Raw genomic sequence first — 12,211 nt, forward strand, 5'->3', positions numbered from 1 at the left:
GTGTCAAGGATACAGATACAAAGGCACAAGAAACTCTTCCCTTAAGGAGCTTACATTTTAGTGAGGAGAACACATTCACATATACAGCTATTCACAAAATACACATAGCAAAGGAATACAAGGGAGCCTGAGAAAGGAGGCATCAGATGTAAGAATAAGGAAAGATTGCAGGGCTTGAACTAAGCCTCAAAGAAAGCTAGGAATTCCAAGAGAGAAGGGGAATATATTCTAGGAACAGGGAGGGGCCAGTCAATGCCAGGCCATTGAGTTGGGAGATGGGATTTGTTTGTGAGAAATAGCAAGAAGGCCCTTTTTTGTTGGATTGTCCTATATGTGGAAGAGAATATATGTAATACTTCTGGGGAAGACAAGATGGGCTAGCATGGTCATATGCCAGATAGAAATATTTATATAGGATCCTAGAGATAATAGGGGGCAGCTAGAAATTATTGAATAAAAATAACATGCAGGTAGACTTGAGTTTTAGGAAAATCACTTTAGCAGCCATGTGGTAGGTGATTTGGAATGGAAAAGGAAGAGTCATCTACTAAAAAGCTATTAGAAATAATTCAGAACTTTAGCAAAGTTGCAGGATACAAGATAAATCCACATAAATGCTCAGTATTTTTATACATCACCAATAAAATTCAACAGCAAGAAATACAAAGAGAAATTCCATTCAAAATAACTGTTGATAGTATAAAATATTTGGGAATCTACCTAACAAAAGAAAGTCAGGAATTATATGAGCAAAATTACAAAATACTTTCCACACAAATAAAATCAGATTTAAATAATTGGAAAAGGAAGAGTCAGGGAGGCCAAATGGAAAGACATTGCAATGATCCAAACGAGAGGGGCCAGGAGTCTAAACTATAGTGGCTATTGCATGAATGGAAACGTAGAAATGCATGGAAGAGATGCTGTAGGGTGAGAAATCAAAGAGATGGGAATAGAATGGATATATGGCATGAGAAGGCATGAGGAGTCAAGGATAACTCTGAGGTTGTATATCCAGGTAATTGGAAGGATGGTGATGGCTTCAAACAAAAAGAGGGAAGTTCAGAAGAGGAGTGGGTTTGAAGAAAGAGATGACAAGTTTTGTTATGGATGTCTTGAGTTTGAGATGCCTATAAAGCATCCAATTTGAAATGTCCACTAGGAAGTCATGGATGTGAAATTGGAGCTTAGGAGAGAAGCTAGTCACTAGTCACTGACACAGGACAAGGAGAAAGAGAAGGGGACCTAAGAGAGAGCCTCGAGGTTTCCCTCGAGGTTTCCTTGTCTAGGATGATGCTCCCTCATAAGATACTAAGAAAATAGGACAAGGAATAGAACCAAGAGAGCAGTATCACAAAAACCCAGAGAAGAGAGTGTCCAAGAAATGGGATTCAGCAGTGGCCAATAGTGCAGAGAAGATATATGATGAAACTATCAGTTAGGGGGGTGGGGTTGGATCTGTTAGTAGATGAGAGGCTTTTGTGGATTGGAAGAAAAATATTCTAACTATAGAGAAAGGATTTTTCATCTTTTATTTACTCTTCTAGTCTCGGGAAGAAATTCTTTAAAAAAAAAAAGAACAGACTATCTTAAGTCACATCAGAAAATACTGTGTTTAGAAAATGAACATTTTCTTTCCTTTTTCATTTTCTCAGCAGTTACAGAAGGACAATTTGCCTTATGTAAAAACCCATCAGTTCTAGGATATGTGCTACAATTGGATTGTATAGTAATAATACACAATATGTTCACATGGTTTTTTTCTTTTAAGATGTTTACATTTTCATATAGAATTTTATCGCTGCCATTTCCATGGAAGTCACACCATGAACTTTATCCTTCTTTGGGTTGTATATAGGAGCTAAGGAGGGTGGATGGCTTGGGAGAGGGAGAGGAATAAAAGCCGAGTTTGTCTGTGGCTTCTAACTAGGACCCACCACTCTAAAACAGTTTATGATTACTTACTTGAAGTGGAATTGTATGGTCCACCAATTGTGCTGGCTGGCTGTGATCCTCCCCACAAGGAAGATTTAAGACTACACCTTTAATAAGAGACTCTTAGAAGTCATTTATCAAAGACCGGACTACTCTTTGGGACATCTACATCTTTAAAAAGGGCATTTTGTTTAACCAGCTAGATAGCAAAGTAAATAGAGCTCCAGAACTGAAGTCAGGAATTCCAGAGTTCAAATCCTGCTTCAGATACTTTACTAGCTATATGACCCAGTACAAGCTATCATTTAACAACTGCCTCAGTTTCTTCATCTATAAAATGAGGAGAATAATAGCACCTACCTCCCACAGCTGTTGGGATGATAAAATAATATTTTAAGCTCTTTACAAACCTTAAAGTGTTATATTAATGCTAGCTACCATCATCATCATCATCATCATCATCATCATCATCATCATCATCATCATCCCCATCTCTAAGATCCCTTGTAGTTCTATGATGCTATGTTAGGTTATATTTCAGTGAAAAGGATCTCACACCTTTGGGAACAACCATTCTGGGCAGATGAATACTGAGAGAAATTTTTCCTTCTTTCACATCCTCCTCACTCCCAAGCTCCAGCCTAGAAGAATGTGTTGTTCATGTGCTCTTGGATCCAAAGGAGGAAATGAACTCAACAATATTATGAATGTGTAAGGACCTTAAACTTCATTGACTTGATATTCTTTTTACCCTTATAATAGACTCATTTGTTCTTATTTTTAAAAAGGAAGAAAATTAAAGAGTGTTTTCCTTAGGTCATGTAGATAAGGACAGAGTTAATGAAAGGAAACGAACTTCATTTGCTATTGTGCTCTGTGCATAATTTTATGGTTCTCACAAACTTATGCTTTTTATACAATTTTACTTAAAATATCAGTGTTCTAAAACTTGCAAATGAACTGTATTCATTTATAAAGCGATTATTTGGAATCCAAAATTAATTCTCCTATAGAAACAATGTCATTCGTAGTAGCAATAAAAATGCAACACAACACAGGCAATGTTAATTTATAGCTTTCCAAGTCAATTTTCATTTGGAAGGATTCTTTTCTATTTGTATTTACCCACTGGTCCAAACTCTTCCTTTCAGATAATGAAACTGAGACATGCAATCAATGATTTTCCCAAAGTCATACAACTTGTAAATAGTACAGCTATGATTTGTATTCGGCCCAAGTCCAATGTTCTATGCATCATAACATGTGGCTATCCCAGTCTAGACCTCGCAAGTCCATTTAATCCACATTGTGGCCGAAATCCAGTGCTTTAACAATAGTACTACAGAACTCATCCCATTCAATTTAGAATTATGTATGGTTTTCTCTAGTTATGGCTGTGCTGGTGATACGCCTTCTCTTTCCCCCTCTTCTTGTCATGATCTGTCACAAATAATGTAACAGTAGACATTTACGTATCATTTTTGCAAGATGTTTTTTATGTAGTCAATCAATAAATATCAATTAAGCACCTTTTAGGTACTATGACATAAATGATGGACTCTGTTCTCACGGAGTTCGCAGTCTAATGGGGGATTACTTCATTTGATCCTCAAAATGATCCTGTGAAGTTTTACTTGCATTATATCTCCGTGTTATAGATAAGGAAACTGAGGCTCAGGTTCAGCCAGTTGCCCAAATTCAGACAGCTAGGAAGTAGTAGAGGTGAGAGTCAAGTCTGGGTCTCTTCTGACTTCAAGTTCAAAGCTCTCTCCACTATAGCAGCAGAGGATTGGGCTTACAAAGGGTCTCCTCAATAAAGACGTCCGAAATGAAGCCAGAAAGACATGGCTTCATCTCCCATTCTAGATGATTCTACATCCAAGTTCCCAAGCAGGGTCTTGGATCACACAATAGAAATGAACCACATTCTCAGAGATATGACAGCCCAAGGTCCTACCCATGAACATCACAAGGCACACAAGAAAGGGAAAAAAAATCCACTGCAGGCTTCTGGAACCTTGCCTGCTGGCCACTTCCTTGTTCTTTCCAACACCATATAGGAGCACAAGAGTTTTTACAAGAGTTGGGTCAATAATAAACTACATCAGGGCTACAGTGTATTACTATGGGAGTTACCATGTTACTCCCGTGGCTCTGTAGACCAAGGGCTCTGTTGGCCTCTGACTTGGACTATCCACATAATAGGCAAGTCAATCTCCCTAGCTCTCAGTTTCCTCATTTAACCAGAGTGTTTAAAAACAGCACACAGACCACCAGGAGACCCCGCTCATACAAAAGGACAGAGAAATCTCTGCTTGTGCTTCCTTAAAGAACCCTGCGTTCCGAAGCCTTCCCTTTGGTTCTGGAAAATCAAGCTCCTCTAACCTTAGCTCAGAAAATCAGGTCTGTCCACGACTGTGGCTCCAGAATAGCTCACTATGGATGCGGTTCCTAGAGTTTTCTCCAGCTTGTGACAGAGGTTGGCTACAACCTTCATAGATATATTGATGCAAGGTAAACACCTTTGCATCCAGCCGTCATGAGTACATTGGATAAGAATAAAAAAATATTGGTAGGATTCCTTTGATATTATGGCCACATCAGTCACTCAAGCTCTTTCTATCTCTTCTCTCCCAGTCTAACCAGTTAGCAACAGGAATATGGGTTCCTCCTATCTTTGATTCCCTTCTCTGACCTCTCCTTCTCTGATTGTTTTTATTTGCTTGTTTTTTACATTTAGATGCTATAGACATAGGTGCTCATAATGGGCTGGTGTACATAACAGATCAAAAAGAGATTTATTGAACTTTAGGCTCTCAGGCTTCCCCGTCCCCCATATTAAAAGGAACAAACCTTTATTTACAATCATTAATAGATTATTGGAGGATCACAGAAGTCATGTTGTTCAAGGAATTCCCAACACTGACCAGTACTGGTTTCTAGTTGAGTAAGAGAGACGCAGGAGCCAGGAGCCTGGAGAAATCTAACTTTTAGAAATTTCTTTACATTAAGGTGTAACTGATGAGCTCAGGGTAGCAATTCCTAGTTCGAAATAAACAGGTGATAAATTCACAATGGCAGTCTTCTTTGCCGTAAGGGTAATTGATTTAGGAGAAGTAGTAATGGACAAAATGAAGAAATAAAATAAGCATCAGGGGTGGCAAATATGAAATAGAATTAGGAAAGCAATAGAGTGACAAAGGAAAGGAATTTGGAAGAATCCATTAAAGGAATATACCATGAGATGTGAATACATCATTGATTGGAAGGTTAGATCCTTAGAAGACTTTAGCAGACTAACCAGAGTTAGCTGTAGTAAGGAGAAAGACACCATTAGATAGATAGATAGATAGATAGATAGATAGATAGATAGATAGAGAGAAAGAGAGAGACAGAGACAGAGAGACAGAGACAGAGAGACAGAGACAGACAGAGACAGAGAGACAGACAGACAGAGACAGACAGACAGACACACACACACACACACACACACACACACACACACACACACACACTACTTCATAGAGGCTTAGTCCTAAAAAGATCTTCCTAGGGGAAATACAACCATGGGGAGGACCGGACAAGAATTTGAGAGCTCAGAGGTACCCTCCAATCAAGGAGGAGCCAGATGCAGTGTACCTGACAGATCAGGTCCCAGACTCTCTAAAGATATGCTAATCAGTATCCGAAAGACTGTCTAAAGTTGCTCAGAGGTTTGAGGGATAGATCATGGCAGCTGATGCAAAGTTCCATCCTCACAATCATTTTATAACTTAGTTATATGTCTGATAATAGCCAGTTGGGCTTCTTTCTGACAAGGGAAGACAGTAAGCTCAAAGTCCACATCAAAACTTCTACCCATGATCCTTAGTTCTACCCTTTGGGACCAAGCAGAATAATAGTCCTGTGTAATAGTCCTTCAAATGCTTGAAGACTCCTATCATGGCCTGAGTGTTTTCACTAGCCCAGGGCTTTTTCCATATGCAACCCCCTTTCACCTAAGAAGTCTTCATGACTCCAGATATATAGGTGTATAAAATAGGCATACAAATCAAACACTTACTGATAATAAATCAGTTATATAGCATATCAGTATGTATATAAACTAAGTGTATAAATCAAACACTGATAATAAATTATAGTTATATGGTATATAGGTGCATAAAATATGTATGCAAATCAAACACTTACTGATAATAAATCAGTTATATAGTATGTCAGTATGTCTATAAAATAAGTATACAAATCAAACACTGATAATAAACTATAGTTATATGGTACATAGGTACATGAAATATGTACTAATAGTAAATTGTGTTTACATAGATTCTATCCTCAGTTATGAGACCATATATGGGGATATGACCCATACTTTAAGAATCTGGGCTCTAGACTAAATACCCCTAGATACTACATGCTAGTAGTAATAATTTCCATTTCTTCAGTATTTTAAGGGTTAGAAAGTCCCTTTCTCTTAAAACCCTGTGATTTAAAATGCATAAATATCATTAGCCCATTTTATTTATTTTTTTATTATAGCTTTTTATTTACAAGATATATGCATGGGTAATTTTTCAGCATTGACTCTTGCAAAACCTTCTGTTCCAACTTTTCTCCTTCTTCCCTTCACCCCCTCCCCCAGATGGCAGGTAGACCAATACATGTTAAATATGTTAAAGTATATGTTAAACACAATATATGTATATATATATCCATACAATTATTTTGCTGCACAAGAAAAATCGCACTTAGAAATAAGGTAAAAGTAACCTGAGAAGGAAATCAAAAATGCAAGTGGACAAAAACAGAAGTAGAAATTCATTAGCCCATTTTAAAGAGAAAGAAATTAAGGCTCAGAAATAACTTTAGTTGGGTTTTAAACATTGATTTCTAATCATGGGTTCTCCTGCAGCATTCTTTCCACCATTCCATCCAGGTTTATCATAGGCATTAAAAAAGGGTGGGCTTTGGGTAGGAGGAGAGGGAGATCATGAGTAAAACTGGGGGAATAGCCCATCAAAATTTGCTAAGCAAGAGGATATAAGCAGCTTTTATGTATGGGAAGAAAACCAACAACCAGATCCTAGATTCATGTAACATTTATTTCCATTTGCTAGTCAATTACCAGCTGTCAGATCATATTAAGTATATTGTAATTTAAGTCAAAAACTGTTACTCCCATGCCAATATTAGCCCTCCCTGATCATGAGTAGTAATTTAGTCCTGTGAAAGGATCTTGTTAATCATATCTGCATCTGACTTTACCGTAGCAGTCTTGTTTCTAGGCTCCATTGTTCTGATGAATCAAATCAAAATATAAATCAAAAACTCTGCTTGTGTTTTATATTTTCAGAAGGGATGAGCTTCCTCCCTTCCATTTATTAAGAATGTTTCTCACTCTTTTCTTATATAAAAAATCAGTAATTTAATTTCTATAGTATATTAGTTGTGAAAATATCATATTTGTTTACAAGCAGATGGCGTTTTAAATTTACTCAGGAAAAAAAATTATAGAGACTATAACCTCAGTAGAAATGTCTCAATTTTCCTCCCTTGTTTTTTAAAACCACTCTTTTCATAGTTAATTAGCATGATAAATCTAAGAATATAAGTTACTGGGAGTATTATTTCCTGTTTGGCAAAAACTATCTGAAAACTAGAAAGCAGATTGTAAAAAATCAGCTCTAGATCATTATTTTACATTACAAAACCCAGTAAGATCCAGATGAATATACAACTTAACTATAAAAAGCCATATTACACACATACCTCCAAAAAAAGAAAAGAAAAAGGAAGTACCTTTTACAAATATGAATTATTGGATAAGTATTAATTACTTTATTGTAAAGGAATAAAGTGAATACAAAAGTCTAAATAATTTCAATTACATAAATTTAAAAAAAACTGCATGAAATATGCAGATAGTCTAAGAAGATAAATTGTCAAAGTGGGAAAATTTGGGTAGAGCGTTATTGTTAATAAGTTTGATATTTCCCATGTCATTTCTTGCTTACCTGCTTTTAATCTTACCCAGACACCAAGAATAATTCCATCCCTTCAATTAGCTGGCCAAGGTTCCTTTTAATTCTCTTGTCCAAATTGCCTATGATTTTCTTATATTCATACCCACATTGGACCCAGAGATTTGAAAGTTAAAATATATCTTGAGGAGTATATAAATTCAGCTGTGTAAATATTAAATGGGATAAATTTGTTGGAAGCATTTTCAAATGATCATTCAATGATAGTTTAAAGACACTGTTAGTTCTTTCACATGACTCTCCAATTCCCAGCCATTAACTCTCAGGGATTCAGAGAACTATGGGCCAGGGTGCAACAGATTCATTACTTTTGGTTCTGAATCAGGTTCTCAGAAAGCACTAACACAACTAATCACTTTGGTACCAAAGTACACATTGCAAAGTGTGTTAGGACACTTTTATGGCCCTGTAGTAATTGTTAGTGATTTTTATATCCTACTCATTTTAAAACTTTGCTGTTGTTCTTTTTCTTTGCGAAAAGAAATTGGTAGCTGATGTGATTAATTTGTATTCCTATAGGATGAGGATTCCTCTTCTCAAGGAAGTGGGTGGACAGGATGGGGATCTTGGGGAAAATCCCTTTTGTCATCTGCATCTGCTACGGTTGGTAAGTATTGTACATTGGCACAGGATTTACAGAGATTGAGATTCTTTTGAAAATGGACTGGATAAATTGACTATAGCACATGCTAGTAAAGCATTAGCTCCATCAATCTTTTGCCTCTTTTTTTTATACTCTTAAAGCTTAAGTATTTATTTAAGTTTATGACCCTACTGTGCACAAATAGAAATTAGTGGACAGCAGAAGGGTAGGTATTCCAAATAGGGGGATTAAACCGAACCTGGATATGAAGGCGCTTCTCTATAGAAGAAAGAGATAAGACAATTCCCTGAGAATTCATTTTCCCTTAAAGTCCTGGACAAAGACAGTTGCACTGTAAAAATGACTCATCCTTCTTCCCAGCCGCTGCAGATACTTGGGGCGGTGGTTGCGTGGCTTGTGATAAAGCAGGTCCAACCCATATAGCGTTACCTATGGGCCTGCGCCTCTTTCTTTGTATTCTTTCTGTATATTTATGATCAAGGCCTTTTTAGGTCACTAGGAACCGCCATTAAAGACCCAGCTACTCACTCAACTAATCTTTTCAGCCACCAGTTTCTTTCCCCAAAGAAAAAGACCAGCAGCAAAGTTGACATTGTTAACTTCATTCTCCAGAATGTATGGCTCTAGATCAATAACTACATCATCCTGGTTATCAGTAATGTTAAAATCCTTTTTATATTCTTTATATTCTTGCTACCTCTCCTTAATCTCTTCTACTACGGTTAAGTCCTACTATTTTTGTCTTTTATCATGCCCATTTTTTCATGAAATATTCCCTGGATATCTCTAATTTTTAAAGAGATTTCTTATCTTTTCCATTCTATTGTTTTCTTCTTTTTCTTGGCATTGCTTGTTTATGAAAATCTCTCTCCCCGGTAATCTCTGGAATCCTGTATTCAGCTAGCTATTCTTTCCCTTTCTCTTTCTTTCCTTTCTCAGCTATTTGCAAAGCCTCTTCAGACAGCCAGTTTTCTTTCCTGTTCTTCTTTTTCTTTGGGATGTTTTTGTTGCTCCCTCCTATACAATATTGTGAATCTCTGTCCATAGTTCTTCAGATACTCTATCTACCAGCTCTAATTTCCTTAAGTCTGTTCTTCACTTTTACTTCATATTCAAAGGGATGTTATTTAGATGATACCTATAGGGTCTGATGTTTTCCCTAGTTTCTGCGATTTAAATTGGAATTTAGGGTTATCATTAGAGATAAATGCTGACAGTTCCTTCCATACTTTGTTTAGAGAGGAGCAAGTATTAAGAATATTTGAATAAAATTTCAATTAACAAAGAAAGGAAAGAGCCAACTGACCAATCTCTGATGACCTTCACTCTGGAGGGGTTTTGGTTGCATACTGTTGTACTCTAAGTTCCTTCTAGGTGGCTTTAATTACTGCCCTGTGGAAGTGGCCAGGAGCTCCCTTTGGTGTCTGCTTACATCCCAACAACTGTCTCGTAACTCTATATTTAAAGTACATCCAAGTTCAGACATCTCGCAAATGTAAATCAGGAATTATCTCAGCATCATTAACTGAATTAAATCACCTGTCTCTGGAAAAAAGACATTTTGCAGAGAGCATGGGAACTTAACAAGGGGAGTGAGGAGTCTGGCAGGAAATTGTCTCAACAAAACAGCAGGGCTGCCTGGCACGTGCCACCCTGGCTATCTTGTTGCTACAGCAAGGTTGGTTTGCCAGCCTTGGAAGCGGTGTTAAGTTGGCAGGTGGTGTGAGGGCTGCTCCCTTCTCCACAAAAAGTTGCTTCCCTGAATGATGAGGGCTTAAGGGCTGGGCTGGAGGCAAGAAGGTGATTTGAGGATATTGCCATTCCCAGGGCTCCTTGGCCCCAGTGACAGCTGGCCAATGGTTGTCCTGGTATTGATGAGGAAGGCAGGTGCCCTCTCCACATTGCTATTTCCCCTCGATGGGGAAAGGTTAGAAGAAGGTCTAGGGATTGGGAAGCACTGCTTTTCCCAAGCTCTTGACTTCAGGGACCTGGGGGGTCCTCTATTTGAATCTTAGGGGTCAAGGTGGTAGAAGTAGCCTGACTTCCCTGGCACATATGCCCCCTGTGCCTCCCTCAGGTGCCTTACTACTTCAAGTGAAGGAGCCACCGTCAGCCTTGAGTTTGTGTTTGTTTCCCTCTGCCCTCTGTAAGGGCATTCTCTAAACTTTCCATAGATTAGTGATGTTTGACAGGCACTTTCCTCCGCTGGATTTACTGTTCAGTCCCTTCTTTGATGTCCTGCTGCCATCTAACATTGATCTGAAGCACCTTACTACCAGGAGCCTGGCCCTGCTCCAGGCTCTCAGGATTTGCTCACTGGCACACAGCATGAAAGGGGGCTGTTCCTTGCTTCCCTCCTGAAGAAGCTGGGGGGATTTCTGCTGGATCTTCTCCACGTTGGATCTCTTAGGACCAAAACACATTTTCCTTGACCTGTAGTTTAATGTCATATTCTATTGCGGAGTCATGTTAATATTGAACTTCTTCTATCTCTGATACGCCACAAAGATCGTGTTCAGTGTATTGTGTTACAGCTCACACCACTCTGCAAATTCCAGAGGCTCACAGTGAACAAGACTCTGTGTGTGTGTGTGTGTGTGTGTGTGTGTGTGTGTGTGTGTCTGTGTGTGTGTGTCTGTGTCTGTGCGCGCGCGTGTACAGTAATTAATCTAGAAGAATTCTGGCAAGATCTCACCCTTTAGACCATGTGATGATTGCTTCTGCCTGCTTTACCATTTCCCTTTTGTGAAAACGATAATGGCTTTTCAAAGATAGTGAGGTATTTTCTTCTCATTACTCCAGAAATTGAAATGAAAGTCTGATGTGCATAACCTTATCTTACCCTTTTTTATTTATAATTCTCCATCAATGGGTCATTAGGTTTAAGGACTTCATATTTCTTCTTTTCTTCTTCCCTTCCCTCCTCTTCCCTTCCCTCCCTTCCTTTCTCCCTTTTTTCTCTCCTTTCCTTCCTCCTTTTTTCTTTCCTTTTTTCCTTCCCTCCCTTCCTGCCCTCCCTCTCCTTTCCTTCTCCCTCTTCTCCCTCCTTTTCTTCCCCTCTTCTTCCTTTCCTTCCTTCCCTCCTTCTCTTTTTTCTTTCATCCCCCTCTTCCCTTTTTTCTTTCCTTTCTTTCTTCCTCTCCCCCAATCCTTCTTCTCTTATCCCAACCCCCTCCTTTTCCTTTCTTGTCTCCCTCCCTTCCTTTCTCTGAAATGCTGCTTCTTTCTCTGTTAAAGCCTTTCCTTGCCTGTGCTAAAGGAATGACTGTCTTCAGTGAAATACCTCAAAGATAAACAAGAAGGTACAAAGCATGAAATGTCTTATGGGTGAGCTACTGTCACTGAACTAATTAACACAATAGAACCCAGGCTCTTAACCTTTTTATATCATGGGCCCATTTGGCAAGCTTGGCAAGTTGGTGAGCCATTCTCAATGTCCTGCCTCCTTTTGTGACAAATGACTCAGCCCATTTCTTATGTGTGAATAATCAACCCTTTTATACAATATTTTGAGAATAATATAGTTTAGCAATCAAAGTAAAACTTAGCAACACAGAAAAACATATAGATCCTGTATATTGGCTTATAGCTAACCATTTTATAGTATATTTTGAGAATAATATAGTCTGGC

General features: G+C 38.2%; 1 protein-coding gene across 1 annotated transcript in view; it reads left to right on the forward strand.

Moving 5' to 3' along the window:
* Positions 1-12,211, forward strand: part of FAM114A1 (family with sequence similarity 114 member A1) — a 64,185-nt gene that overhangs the window by 9,310 nt on the left and 42,664 nt on the right. The window contains exon 3 of the mRNA XM_074275579.1: positions 8,496-8,583. Coding sequence (XP_074131680.1) covers positions 8,496-8,583 — 88 coding nt within the window. The remainder of the gene's footprint in view (positions 1-8,495; positions 8,584-12,211) is intronic.

This window comes from Sminthopsis crassicaudata, chromosome 6 (assembly GCF_048593235.1).
Source record: "Sminthopsis crassicaudata isolate SCR6 chromosome 6, ASM4859323v1, whole genome shotgun sequence".
Classification (NCBI taxonomy): Eukaryota; Metazoa; Chordata; class Mammalia; order Dasyuromorphia; family Dasyuridae; genus Sminthopsis; species Sminthopsis crassicaudata.